This window comes from Vipera berus (assembly GCF_964194415.1).
Source record: "Vipera berus genome assembly, chromosome: 1".
Taxonomy (NCBI): Eukaryota; Metazoa; Chordata; class Lepidosauria; order Squamata; family Viperidae; genus Vipera; species Vipera berus.
Window position 1 is genome coordinate 284,113,826 of NC_138202.1, and position 15,724 is coordinate 284,129,549.

General features: G+C 34.6%; 1 protein-coding gene across 1 annotated transcript in view; it reads right to left on the minus strand.

Moving 5' to 3' along the window:
• Positions 1-15,724, minus strand: part of WDR27 (WD repeat domain 27) — a 65,384-nt gene that overhangs the window by 44,147 nt on the left and 5,513 nt on the right. The window contains exons 7-18 of the mRNA XM_081313877.1: positions 15,016-15,127; positions 14,391-14,526; positions 13,064-13,167; positions 12,686-12,753; positions 11,575-11,708; positions 10,316-10,383; positions 8,543-8,621; positions 5,962-6,036; positions 5,437-5,543; positions 5,157-5,246; positions 2,984-3,105; positions 472-605 (exon numbers count right to left, since the gene is read on the minus strand). Of these exons, the coding sequence (XP_081170003.1) occupies positions 472-605; positions 2,984-3,105; positions 5,157-5,246; positions 5,437-5,543; positions 5,962-6,036; positions 8,543-8,621; positions 10,316-10,383; positions 11,575-11,708; positions 12,686-12,753; positions 13,064-13,167; positions 14,391-14,526; positions 15,016-15,127 (1,229 nt within the window). The remainder of the gene's footprint in view (positions 1-471; positions 606-2,983; positions 3,106-5,156; positions 5,247-5,436; positions 5,544-5,961; positions 6,037-8,542; positions 8,622-10,315; positions 10,384-11,574; positions 11,709-12,685; positions 12,754-13,063; positions 13,168-14,390; positions 14,527-15,015; positions 15,128-15,724) is intronic.

Genomic DNA, 15,724 nt, shown 5'->3' on the forward strand with positions numbered 1-15,724 from the left:
TGCTAATATTACATAACTCATAACTAGAAATAATATATTGGAAAAGAAAAAGAGAAAAGCAATAATAATTCCACAAAAGTTTTAAAATTAAATTTGATATAATGCCCCCCAAAAAACCCTAATTCTGATCAGACTCAATCTTCCCTCTTGGGACACATTTCGTTCCAATAATTGTTTTTATTTATGGCAAGATTTTCATTTGTTATACAAGGTAATATCTACATATTTTGCAGCATATATAATAAATACTTAATAAGTACAACCTTAACAGCTATAACAAATCAAGATATATACACCAATGTTTCTGTTTCTGAAAGCTAGTGCCCTAGAAATCTCATATTTTACTATTTTTTTGTACTAACGGTGGTGTTTCTATACTGTTTAAAGAACTACTGAATGGACTTGTACATGTCAACAAAATATTATTAGCACAGTATTAAATTTTCTGCTAATGCTATTTTAAATACATACCGTTTTATCTCATCTTTGCTGGTGTCAAGATAGTATCTTAATAAACAAAATTCTGCTCCACAGGACAATAATATGAATGTATCTATATAATAAAACTGGGCTGATCGGACAGATTTGTGAAATATATCCTTTCCCTGAAATTAAAAGTACAAAATAAATATCGTTTATCCTGTAATTCTCATTTAGAAAACACAGGTAGTTCATTTATAGACCATTGTCATCTAGTTTATTTTTCAAACTGAAATATTTTTTTAATTACCAATCTTAATTTATCTTACATTGTTCTTCAATGCAGTTTAAAGCAACATTTATCAATATTATGAAATTCCAACTCCCAATAGATTTAACCAATACACCAACAATTATATTTATTGGCTTGTTTTCTGGTTTATTTAAAATTTACTGCATTTATATCCCGCCACAATCAGTTCAACTCATGATGAGGGATAGAAGAATTTGTTCACGTATTTTTACTCCCACCAAGAAATATTTTTTCTCTTTTTGTTTCTTTGTTACTTGCTTTTGCCTTGGAATTAGTAATTTAAGGAGACAGAGAAACAGAAATTAGTAAATAAAAAGTTCCACTGAAAATGTTGAGTAAACAAACCAAACAGAGGAAAGAATGTTATATTAATTTTTTAGTATAAGACTTAGGAAATCTGCATTGTTTCCATGTCCACATTAGATGGTTGTTATTCTGATTTTCTTTTAATAGTATAAATACAGAATGACCACATGAATAAAAATGACAAAAAAAATATTTTCAGCATTGACTGGCGAGTTCCTCCTTCCAAAATTTAACTATGACTTCCTCCAACTTAAAATCTGAACTTATAAGAACATGAACATATATTTATGATGATAAAGACTCATTATAACCCAAAATAGTGCCAAGATTCGTTTGAAGGGAAGGCATTTATTTATAGGATTTAGGCATTTTCTGATTTTATATGACCTCAGACCTATAATCCGAAAGAACTCCAAAATCCCAAATACAATGAACTGATGGGTACAACATGAACGAAAACCCTGTTCCACCCTATTCCAATTAGCTGGACAAGTCTGCAGACTTGCATGGGGGGGGGGGGAAACTGTTTGGCAGGCTGTGGGAATGGAGCTGAAATCCTGAAAATTTCACCTCTGTTCTTGCAGCTGCCACAGAATTTCTATTCTGTTCATAGAGAGCAGTGAAATCTTTTCCAAGTTTACAAGAAGTATTGAAGTGCAAAAGGGCTGCCTGCCAGGAGGATTTCAGCACTTTGCATAGCTGAAATTTTTAGTTCTCAGCTGCCTACCCAAAGGATTTCAGCTTCATATGGAGGTAAAATAGTCCAGCAGGCATCTCTTTCGCTCTGTTTGCTTAATGACCAGGGAGATTGCTTAATGAATGCAACCAGTAGTGCCAGGAGTGCAGTCATGTCTTGCTTAATGATCGCTTTGCTCAACAACTCCTTGGTGGAGCAGTGGGCTAATGCCTCCTTAAGTAACACCAGCTGCCTGCAATTAGTGCAGGTTCGCGTCCCACCAGGCTCAAGGTTGACTCAGCCTTCCATCCTTCGGAGGTAGGTAAAATGAGGACCCAGATTGTTGGGGGCAATTAAGCTGACTTTGTAATAATGCCGCTTGGGGGGTGTATGAAAGCCCTAATAAGCAGGCATATACATAGAATGAAGGCTACTGCTAAGCTTGTAAGCCGCCCTGAGTCTTCGGAGAAGGGCGGGATATAAATGGAATTAAAAAAAATAAATAAATAAAACAACTGAGATTCTAACACAATTGTGGTCATAAGTCAAGGACTACTTGTAGTGTGGCTGCTAGGCCAAGAAGTTGGAAATGATAGTAAGGAAGAAACATTTCCCTAATGTCAGGCTTTGCTTCTTTGTTAGTTGAGACAGGATGATGATAAGCCATCTATGAAAAGAGCCTCTGCAGAAGATACCAATCTTGGAGCAATTTCATATTTGGTAGCACCACGGGTTGGCAAAAAAGCTGCTATATTGGCATTCATGGAAATACAGTCAGCAAATACAGTATATGCTTCTGGAACTATGCGAACAGGATGAGAAACACTTATCAATATCTATACTTCTCAATAGCAATAGATAAGCATCCAGTCTTCTGCTGAGTGCCCCTTTGGAGAAACACTTCCATTGTTACAATGCCTTGACCTTGACCAAAATAAATTTGGGGGAAAAAATCTCCTTTGAACCTTAGAAAGATTATCAGGAATCATGTTTCTGGTGGTCCCAGTGAGAGATGCATGATTTATATCTATTCTAAAAATCAGGAAATATTAGAGTGGCCCTAAGTTGGCCAAGAACTGCAAGGAAGACAAATTGGTATTGTGAGCATGATAACTAAAATGTGAAATACCATTGATATTTTTTTTAAAAAAAACCTTTGTTATTAAGTTATTAATGTGCAACATATTTCAAATATATGAAATTAGTATGTTTTTGGTGGTCAAATGGAATACAGAGTATTCCAAATCTATTTCACTTAAAAAGCTTACCAGACATAAAGCGGGTTCTGCACTGCTGACTGACCAGATCTTTAATGTTCTGTCTTCGGAAGATGAAACAAGCCAATTGTTGTCATGGCTCCAACCAACTGAGGTAATAGCACCATCGTGTCCTAATGAAAATAAATACATTTCAAAATGATCATACATTCTTAGGAAATCACAAAGCAAAATATATCAATCAGCTATACTATTGTACAGTTGGAAAAACAGGATGTTGCACTATTTTTTTTCCTCTCCTCTCTCTGAAACTGCAGAATGTTCTGAGGCACCAAGAGTATTTACCATTACACTCCTGGATACAATCCAAGGTATTTTTATAGAAATATTGATGTTCCCCTGTGCATACTCATAAATTCATATAGAGACAATAAGGGTATCTGTGGGGAAATGAGGACAAATATCAAATGGCAACTAGGAAGATCAAATAAAATCAGTACCTAATATGATGCTTTTCTTTTTTCCACAGACCACATTTCATACAGGAGGACTTGAGAAGCAAACTTTTATAAAGAAAAATATACGTATACACCCCTGGGGGTTTAACTTAGGGAAGTTAATTTTCACTCTCCAGGGTAGGACACACATATGTTATGATGGACTGAGGGGGTGGGGGTGGGGGCAGCAGTGGACAAAGTAAAACTGATGTTATTTTGCAAAGATATGCAATGGGAGCAGGGGTTTTTTTCTAGGTATGAAGCCTAGAATTTACAGATGTCTGTTTTGTTCACCAACAAAAGTCAATGGAAACTTAACCACCATTCATTTAGCAACCATTCATGTTACAATGGCACTGAAAAAAAGTTATTTGCAACTGGTCCTCTCACTTGCTATCATCACAGTGCTCCCCACAGTCACATTGCTATGATCCATCTCTTGGCAACTTACAACAGTTGCAGCATCCTGCAGTCATATAATTATCATATGTGACCTTCGCAGGCAATGTCCAACCAGCAAATTCAGTGGTAAAGCCAGCAGATGGTCACAAGTCATAGTTGTTTAATAATGGTGGGTGATTTGCTTAATAACCATGGCAAAAAGACTATAACATTGGATATGGTCTATACCAGGGGTAGGCAACCTCGGCTCTTTTATGACTCCTGGACTTCAACTCCCAGAATTCCTGAGTCAGCATGGCTGGCTCAGGAATTCTGGGAGTTGAAGTCCAGGAGTCATAAAAGAGCCGAGGTTGCCTACCCCTGGTCTATACGATACCTCAATTAATGACTGTGCTGCTTAAAAAAATATTTTCCGGTCCTTATCCAGTAAGTTGAGGACTACCCTGTGCTTCTTTCTATTTACAGGTTGTTTTCTATAGACTTAAGTGGCACAACTTCAGGGAACATGAAGAGCAGCAAAAAAAAGGGAATTACGGTCCTTATGCGGCACATAGGCTACCCATTCTTGCTCGATGTGAATTGGAGATACCATAAGAAAAAATATAAATAAAATCCTGGTGACACACCTAATATTTGTAACTTCACATACGTTTAGTTGAAATTACTAACGTTAATATACTTAAAGGTCCTAGGCTGTCCCCTAGTGCCTAGCAATGATATTTTACTGATTCCATTTTTTATAGAAAAATTCTCCATTTTAACCATAAGAAATCTCTATCAGCTAAGAATAAATGGTACAAGCCTCGCTTTTTAACAACTCTAATAATTTTTGGAATAAAGGGAAAACTTTCTTCCCCTAGGGAAAAACATTTCCTTCTGGAGCTGTCAGCCATGTATACAATTTTACTGTCAGAACTAAAGTGAAATATGTGTCCTTAAAATGAGGGAGCCAAGACTTAGTAATGTTATCCCTATGCCTTTAATTAATATAGAATAAAGTGGAATTATTCATCTTTGTGATCTGTATAATATGTTTCCATTAAGAAAAATTTACCTTTTTAGCAGCAAGTCATATTCTGGTTCTTATATACATTAAGATGAGCTACCTTAGATCTTCTCACTTGGCCAACCTCTAAACAGATCTATTCCAGTTGTTAACTGATTTTCCTATTGTATTATTTTCATAAATGCAAGAAAATTTGTTGAATTTGTTCTGGCTGTTTCTGTCCTATTGTTTGGAATTTGGAATTTGTTTTTATCATATTGGATCAGAGGACAAAGAAATAAGGATAGCTAAGAACAGAAAAAACTAAACATTAATTTACCTGAATAAACAGTTGGTTCTCCTATAAGGTTTGATTTGAATGCCAGCAAAGTTCTGTCAGCTAAACCACAAGCTAATAACTCTCCATTTCCTAGAACAAGTAACAGCAAATTAATCTAATATAAATAAAAAATGCCAAAAAATATAGACAGATAGATTCCCAGGCCAGAGTTGGCCATTGTGTAAACACAGAACTGGTTAGCTTTAAGATTTCCAAGTACTCCATCAAATAACTATTAATATCAATAAACCATAGAAAGTTGTCATTTCCCCCCTCATACCTGAATGCTGAATACAGCATATGGCAGTTGGTTTATCAGTTACAGTAATTTGCCTCACACTTTCGGTTGGAGGAGATTTTCCAAGTGGATAGTCTTCCTTATTTTTTCTTCAATAATAAAACAAAAATAAAAAGGGAAAAGAACAATTAGTGAAACAAGAGTACAGGAGATTTAGCATTTCTTTCTATACTACTAATTTTGAATTGTGCAAATACTGTATACCACAAATGATAAATTGTTGAAATAAATTTAATATTTTACTTGGTTATGTTATACTATAACTGCATTTTAATTTTAATTTTAATTTTAACTGGGGTTTTATTTGTTCAGGGATGGATATAATTTTTTTAATCTGTTTTTAACTTTTGTATTTTTTGTTTTAACCACCCTGTAAACCGCCCTGAGTCCTTCAGGAAAGGGCGGTATATAAATATAATAAAATAAAAATAAATAAAATAAGATAATGCTAATGTGCTTTTGGTATTAAACAAGTTTTCGTAGTCATTGAACAATTGTACTACTTACTGTCTCCAACTTCTCTTGCATTCCGATGTCAATCTATTGTGCTTTACTTTTGAATTTGGGGAAAACATCACCATGCTACAACAGGGAAAAAAAGACTAATATATATGATGATATTTAGCACTCTATTACCAGTAAATTCCAGCATCAGAAAAAAATATTTTCTTAAAGCCCATATGAAACAAGTAAGAGTTAATATCTGCTCCATACTCTAATCAATGGTCAATGCTTTCTTCTAAGGCAGGGGTAGGCAAGCTTGGCTCTTTTATGACTCGTGGACTTCAACTCCCTGAATTCCTGAGCCAGCATAGCTGACTGAGGAATTCTGGGAGTTGAAGTCCACAAGTCATAAAAGAGCCAAGGTTGCCTACCCCTGTTCTAAGGCAATTTCATTTTTATAAAATTCACTCATCAACTGCATGGATGAATTTACTACAACGTGGTACTTGGACATAATTACATCCATGAAGCAAGATTTTTTTTATTAAAAAAATGATCTACTACTAATATCTATATCAACAATTACAGTCCTGTTGTATGTTGTGCAAGTTTTAGAAATTTGAAAGTAAGTATAAATATTTAAACAGTATTGCAAATACATACATACAATTTCTAGGCTGCCCACACTCCAAATGACTCTGGGCAGCACAGTACGAAGGAAAACCGCTGCAAAATAGCCACTATCAGGGAACAAAAACATTTGTCCACATAGCTAGCAATTCCTGGAGTCTGTTCTTCCATCTCAACCCAAGGCCTGAATCCCAATTTTTTAGAGAACACTTAAGGATGGCCAAAGTCTAGGCCAGGGGTCAGCAACCTGAAACAGTGAAAGAGCCACTCAGAACCGGTTCCCTCACAAAAGGAAAAACTGGGAGCCGCAAAAAATGTGTGCACATGCACGTACATGCGCGCATGCGCAGAACAGGGTTTGACTGAAGAGTGGAGCCAAGGCGAGATATGCACCTATCCTGCATATTTGAATTGATTGGTTGAACTTTTTTAGTCCCACTTTTTTTTTTTTGGACTGCACATGGCAGAGGACTGGGAGCCACAGGAGATGGCTGAAAGAGCCGCATGCGGCTCCGGAGCCGCGGGTTGCAGACCTGTGGTCTAGGCAGATCACCAAGGGGATATTATTCCAAAGGGCAGTTGTGATAACAAAGAAAGCCATTTCTGCGTTCCACTAAATCAAGTCTCTTCAAACTTGGCCCTTTTATGACTTGTGGATTTCAATTGAACCTTGGTGGAGCAGTAGGCTAATGCCTCCTTAAGTAACACCAGCTGCCTGCAATTAGTGCAGGTTCGCATCCCACCAGGCTCAAGGTTGACTCAGCCTTCCATCCTTCCGAGGTAGGTAAAATGAGGACCCAGATTGTTGGGGGCAATTAAGCTGACTTTGTAATAATGCCGCTTGGGGTGTGTGTGAAAGCCCTAATAAGCAGGCATATACATAGAATGAAGGCTACTGCTAAGCTTGTAAGCCGCCCTGAGTCTTCGGAGAAGGGCGGGATATAAATGGAATTAAAATAAAAAAAAATAAAAAAAACTCCCAGAATTCCTCAGCCAGGCACACTGGCTGAGGAATATTGGGAGTTGAATTCCACAAGTCATAAAAGGGCCAAGTTTGAAGACCCCTGCACTAAATAAAGTTACTTAATTGATGGGACCTGAAGAAGCCAGCTCTGTGAGAACAGAGGACAGGAAACTTGGTAAGAGACTCTAAGATAACTACACCTTATGCCCTATAGGGATGAATTTTTAATATGCCTTGAGTGACACAACTACTATTTAACAAAGGAGGGAGGATTAGCAGTAACAGAAACACAATTGCAATCTTCAACACTTTTATCCTTTTTGATTTAAGAATATGCTTCTAAGTATACAAGCAATACCCCTTGATATCTTAAATCTAATTAAGATATCGTGGTTGAGGAAACATTTCATTTCTGGCTCTATTCCACCACTAAAATAAAAAATTATATATATATATATATATATATATATATATATATATATATATATATATATATATATATATATATATATATATATATATATATATACGCAAAATAGAAAAATGGATTAATATGCAAAGATTGTTCTATTTGCAGAACGGAAATTAAAATTTGGATGGTTTTAGCTCAGAGTCCGAATTTTAATTTTATAAAAATAGTTAAACATTTGTTTCACATTAGTTAGTTGGACTCAGCTTCCAAAATTAAAACTGGGCATAATGAAGAAATTTATAATTTTATTAATGAGTGGTCCTATAAATTATCATTTTAGGTAATCACAGTATTACCAAATTTGAACTCATCTGCATGGATATATTAAATTAAACTAGTATTTTAAACTCTTTATTTCTTATCCTTCAGCCCACTTTACATTAAATATATACCAAATCTTTATGTAACTAAAAGAGACAATTGTTTTTATTTATTTATTAAACTTTTATGTCTCCCATCTTGCCGAGGTGACTCTAGGTTGCTTACAGATATTCAATAAAAATACCACCTAAAACATTAAAATAATAAACTGTTATTAAAAGCGACAAACTAAATTTACCAGTATAATTTGCACTCACTGTGGTGCTGATGTATAACCTGATGATTTAATTTTGTTATGAAAAACCAATGGCTTGTCTTTTATTTGGGTTTTCGTACCTAAATTAAGAAATATCTATAGTTAAAATCAATTTAATAGCTAAGCATCAAGAAATACATATACAGAGAGAAACTAAAAATATACTTTGGATATCATGAGTCACATATATCAGGTAAGGGGACTTCCACTAATACAAACAACACCTGTTCTGTTAATATTATCCATTCCAGTGTTACATGGACACAAAAAGATATGCAACTTTCTTCCCAGTACATTTGTTAGACTAAATAATTCTATTTTTAAATCACCATTTTAAGCTAAGCTAATCTTAAATTATTAAAAAAAATCTTTTGGAGACAATAAGAAACATCAAAAGACATCAGACACAATAGAACTTATTGGTCAAGAATGTATATATGGTTAGAGAAAATGACTAAAAAAAGAAACATAGATTTTAAGCCAGAATTATTTTTGTTAGTTATGATTGTAGGAAATTATGAGAAGGAATGTGTATATTTAATGTTACATGTATTAACTGCAGCAAGAATTGTATATGCTCAACATTGGAAAGATGAAGAATTACCAGCGGAGGAATAATTAAGAAAATTTTAGATTGTGCAGAAATGGACAGGCTGACATTGAAAAAAGATTCAGAATACTTTAAGACATGGGATATATTTTATCAATGGCTAGAAAAATGAGGTAGAGAGAAAGGAGTTTAACATGTATTAATAAATTAAACAACCCAGACAATATGTTGCTGATAAAATATTAAGGATTTGTGACTATAAAAATAAAATATTGAACAAAAAAAGAACTTATTTTTCTAGTATAAGAGCACTTCATCAATGGCCGATGATGAGCTGAATTTCCTTTCAGTTTACCAGAGGTACTTTAACCTGGATCCTTATATTGAGATGGCCAGACTTGATAGCTTAAAAGCCTGTTTCAGCTGTATGATTCTAGGCATGGACTTCTTTTGTGTTATCCAATGATTTTAATGGATAAAATGCATTCAAATCTATTTGTACATATATTCTCATTAAAAGAATGGGAAATTTCTTATGGGAAAGAGGGCCCTGTCTGAATATCTGTGATTCCATATCTGCAAAGGATAACAGAATATACAGTAACACTGACTTCCTCTGAAATATGTTTCTATTTATTTCTCTAGGTTAGGAATTCCACATTTTAAAAACTGGAGGAGAAAATCTGTGCCTGGAGAGTATTTCTGCTATATTTCAGAAGATGATGCATACAAGAAGGAATTAGGTCTTTTGATAAGATTCTTCTTTGATACCCACAATTAAGTGTAGCCACTAGACAATCTATAGCATTGATACTAATAGTGTACCGAGGTGATAAGATATGGACAAGAGTAAGTTGGTTTCTGGGAACGCCTGTAATTAGTTTGGGTAGAATATCACTAACAAGCTTGGGGTAAATTGAGGCTTTGGTCACATTTGTGGTAAATAATTCTGCTTGCAAGAAAAGGTTGTTATGTGAAAACTTTGACTTATCAAATATTGACCCTTGTTTGCCTATCTGGTAAAGACCATGGCATATGGTGACTTGAGATGGATAATGAGTAAATACTTCAGAATATGAAATAATGAATAAAATGGGGAGGGGGGAGGTAAATATAGCTGACATTCAGCCCTCAGTTTCTTCCTTTATTCAATCTTTGGTTTGGGATATTAGTTTCAATGTATTAATCAAAGGATTTAATCACTGCAGAATTTAACAAATTTACCTGTTTTATTTACAAGTTTGGCTTTTTCCTTCTTCGGGTACAAGGGAGAGGTCACAAGAAGAGGATGTCTAAAACCACAAACCCAAAGATATAATTATATATTTAACTCTACAAGATGCTCATAACAATTGACAGAAGAGCAGCACTAGAGAGATTGCTCTCAGGATAAATGTTTAATTCACTACAAATAATAATAGATCCCTGGTACTGCAATCACCTATATTACTTATTTATGAACAGCTCAAAATGCAGTCAGAACAAAGGATTTTCCCATTTGATACATTTTTGCAATCACATCTTAGTTGACAGAAATGTGCTAAACTGGTGCACGTTAATAACTGAAGGAATGAGCAATGAAATCACAAAATTCTTCCATCATAAATTGACATGGTGATCTTAAGTAGGCCACTCTTGTTTTTGGCTTCAGGTCCCTGTCTACCAGTTATTCACCTTATATGGATATTGCAATCTAAATAATGCAATTTTATAATTAGATAACCTAAATTGAAGATAACCTGCATTAAGCATATCCAGTAATTTAAAATACCGTAATTAGGACATTGTTGTTTTCTACCAAACACTAAGAATAATGTGACACATAGATCTTGTTTTGAGATCACAAACGGGACTGGAAAGTCAGTTGTTAAGCACAGTAGTCTAAGTGATCTTACTTCAGCTTTGCTTTACAGACCTGTGAAAGTTGTAAATGCAAGGATTGGTTGCAAAGGTACGTTTTCATCACTGTTGATGCTGCGAACACTCTCTAAACAAGGCAGTCACTAAATGAAGACTACCTATATATTATTCATAAAAAGTTGTGGAAAAAGATGTTTTATCTATTACATTTTAAATTAAACTTGTTACCTAGATACAAAATTGCTTATGTCTCTTAGCAATACATTTTCATAAATGTGGATGAGATGTCCAGTTTTTAATCCTTTTCACTCAGTTTTTAACCATTTCTGCTGTTATTAGGTGTATTTGATTATTACTAAATTCATCTTCACATTCGTTTATCTCTAGTCTAATTCTAATAGTTCTAATAATTCTGATTCTAATAATATTCTGATCTCTTATATGATTATTACTATTTATTAAATTATACGCTGCCCGACTTCCAGTGACTCTGGAATGTTTACAAGCTGTCAAAAAACATTTTCAAACAAAGAAACTATAAAAAGAATAAAGATGGCAGAAATAACATCAATAAATAAAAGGAACTGAACTTTAAATGGGGTTAAGTAAAAATGATTCTTTACCTTGCAACAGCGGAAAAGCCTTCCTCCCTTCCACTTAAAAGGAGACTATTCTGCCGGCATCTCAACAGGGCAGCAACGTTAACTTCCAGTAAAACAATTTTGTTCTCCAACATAGAAGTTAGCAAACAGGAAACCTGCAGAAAGAAAACCATAAAGCATTTCTCTCTTTAAAGCAAATAAATCCCTCCCTGGTAAAAAGGTTTGTATCGAAGGAATGGAATTCTGCTCATTGAAGATCCATCTGGGAACCTTGGTTGGAGGTTAAAATGGTAGAACTTTGGTCCAAGAATGAGAGATACAGACCAAAAAGGAATGGACTTTTCTTGTGCTGAGAGAATAGGGAGAATGAGGGCTAAGTCTCAATCCTGGTGAAAGGTGCATAAAAGGGATCTGTAGGAGAGCTTGGTGTTGATGAACATATTGGGAGAATGGATACATTAACTATAGGCTGGGGATGTGGAATTATTTTAAAGGTGTATGTTATTGCTTTGGCCAGAGGATGATATCTCTAACCCCACTCTCTTCTAACCCTGATGATGTTACTTAGTTGGGGTAATGAAACGTCTGCAAGAAAACAGCTAAGCTCTGAGAGCACCATCTCAACTCTGAGAGCACCATCTCAACTCTGAGCTACAAACATTCTCCTTTATTGATGATATCTCTGTCAGTGGAGAGCCTCAAAGGCAGTTTAAGTGGGGAAGGCCGCTGTGCAGCCAGGAGGGACCATATTTGGGAGAGGAGAATTACAGCATTGATGGATAGGGATATTATGATGGGAGGCAAGGATTTGTTACGACAAGAGAAGAGAGGTTGGAAAGTTTGCAGCCAATTTCTACTTTTAGCCCTCCGATCTCCAGTCTTGAACAAGATAATGGAATTGCTGAGAGTCTTGGGCTCAAACTGATGCTGTAGAAATTTAGGTGGGTTGAAGTTTGCATTGTTGGATGATTTATTTATTGTAGAAAGTTGTATTTTTTTCTATTTTCTATTTTTATTATGTGTACTTGTAAACCATTTAAATTTGAAGCAATTTATACCACACCAAACAAAATTAATTTGCAGTTTTAAATTATATTGTCTTATATTGAAAATTTTAAAATCAATTTCTCACCTTACCATTGACTGCCTTCCTCCTTAAAGCACAGGATCCAGCAATCTGGATACTAAGACCAGTGAAATCTTCACATGCAACCAAATATAAATAAAACAAAAATTTTAAAAATTCATTAAAGCAATGATGAGATCATGAGTCCACTTCATTTCTCATTTGCATTTTGAAATAATACACAAAATATTTTAATTCGAACATTTCTGAAATATATTTCTAGTGTGATAATCACAAATTAAGAAACAAATAAATGTTAATGAATTGTTTATCTGTATATTGTTCACTGCAAACAGAAATCAAAGTCTTCCATATATGAAATTAATGTAATATTTATTTATTAAAAGAGAGGAAAAAGAGTACAGATTATCATAAATACATCACCTTTGTAATGTAAAGCAGCTTCCAACTCAAAGTTTGCATTGTTAATTATGAATAAACCAGTAGAGCTTCCAATCCACAAATACTGGGTACCCACATCAGGAAATCTACACAAAAACAAACTATATTTTTTTAAAAAAATCCTCAAGTATCTTCATTTTATATACAAGAATATACTTTTACATGTCATGGCTGTATGAACTGGAAATTATGCACAGATAGAATTTCTAACACTTAGGATCTGCAGCCTTCTTCCAAACAACATCTAAATCTGTTTTTCAATAAGTGCTCAACATTGCAAGATAATTACTTAGAATTAATGATCACAGCAGTGTCAGAAAAGGAACCCTAAATGAGACACAGTTCAAACAATATCACTTCCCTGCAAGATGCAAGATGAGACTTTTCTCTGTTTTGATTTGTCTGATTTATAATTTGTATATTTATATTAAAAGCTTTGGTATTCTACATTATTTAATTATCACAATATCCCCACTATACAATAACCTTTGACAGTTATGGTAACATTTAAACCTACTACAGAATATTATATACATCTATCTGATTATTTTTTCCATTTTATAATGTAATAAAAAACAGTGTGTTATAAAATATAAAATAAAAAACAGTTGCAGGAATTGGGTATGTCTAAGGTAAAGGTAAAGGTTACCCCGCACATGCGTGCTAGTCGTTTCCAACTCTAGGGGCCGGTGCTCATCTCCGTTTCAAAGCCGAAGAGCCAGCGCTTGTCCGAGGACGTCTCCGTGGTCATGTGGCCGGCATGATTAGATGCCAAAGGCACATGGAACGCTGTTACCTTCCCACCGTAGTGGTCCCTATTTTTTCTACTTGCATTTTTACGTGCTTTCGAACTGCTAGGTTGGCAAAAGCTGGGACGAGTAACAGGCGCTCACTGTTACGCGGCACTCGGGATTCAACCCGCCAAACTGCCAACCTTCTGATCGACAAGCTCAGCGTCCTAACCCACTGAGCCACCGCGTCCCTGTCTGGGTAGGTCTAGTTTAATGAAAAGAAGGAATAGAGGTGACACAATAGCAATGTTCCAATATTTGAGGGGCTGCCGCAAAGAAGAAGGGCTGAAAGGCAAGACACTTCTTGACAGTGTGAAGTCAGTGGAATGACTTGCCTCCAAAAGTTGTGAGTGCTCCAATTTTTTTTAAGATTGGAAATTTTTAAGAGGAGATTGGACAACCATTTGTCTGAAATGGTATAGGGTTTCCTGCTTCAGCAGGGGGTTGGACTAGAAGACCCCTAAGGTCCCTTCCAACTCTGTTATATTGCCTGCACTTCAGCTGAAGAACCCACTCACCTAGATTCTTCATCACCAAAATTTGCTGGGTTATCACAGTGTTCAATTCTAAGGATTGGAAAGGTAGTTTCAACCACATCTTCTTCTTCTTCTATATTGCTTACAGTACATGTCTGAGAAATATTCTGCTTCTGATCTGGGAAATGCAGAGGTGTGATTATACCAGAAATAGATTACTAAGATATTCAATGAAAACTACAAAAAAGTGTAGCTTAATAAGTTTTATTAAATGTGGATTTGTTGGTCAATTTCTGTGGTGAGATTTTCAATTATTTTACGCTGAAATACACTACATTTCTTATTTGTAGTTTTGGAGTAATGTATGGTTTAGGTTCAGTTTTGGAGCAAAAAATATGGTACAAACTCAGCAAAGCACATCATTGCCCATCACCTCTCTTCACCGACTTCATGCTCTGGTAATATTGGCATAACAAATTTAAATAACATACAGCAGGGATATTTCAAGTTTGTCTTAATTTCTGAGTTGTCCTTAATTTCTTTATGAAGGCACTTCATGTTTGAACAATAGAATTAATATCTTCCAATCAAAAAGTGTAAATTAGTACAGCACATATTCAATTATTTGCCAACCAGTAAATTGTAAAATGACTTTGCCCAACATTACCCAAATGTTCAAACTTTGTTACTTTGTTGTAAAACTTTTTCCTCTCTTTCTTTATATTAATATGAATCACACAGCGATATTGATGTCCACTAATCAAGCTGAAGATCCACACCTGAAAGAAAAAGAATACAATCACTGTAGCTTACTTTTTCACATTAATCACGGTAAAAATGTTTTTAATTTTATTATCTCAGTTCAGTGGTAAGCATGTAACCATTGAATTGGGATAATATACCATATTTTTTCAGTACAATGATTACAATTAAAACCCGCAGTTTCTTAAATTTCACCAATGTTTTGGCAACCAACTTCTTCTATTTTGACTGGCTTATAATGTAGAAATTAAAATCACTTTTCCTGGCATTACAACTTACTTTTTATAATTGAAGTATAAAATGAGTGAAAATAAGCAATCACTATATATGCAAAAGTTATATATGTATATAAAAGAGAAATATATAATAGGTGTGTATGTGTGTGTATGTGTATGTATGTATGTATGTATGTATGTATGTATGTATGTATGTATGTATGTATACACACAGAGAAAGAGAGAAAAACAGTAAAATATTTTCTATATATAATGATATTTTGGGAATCCCAAGTTATACATGAAACAATTTTTAAAAAAAAAAATCATGGAAGAAGGCAATGGTCAATTACCTTGACATTTAGAAATAGATTAATTTGAGACTTTAATAGAAGGCGT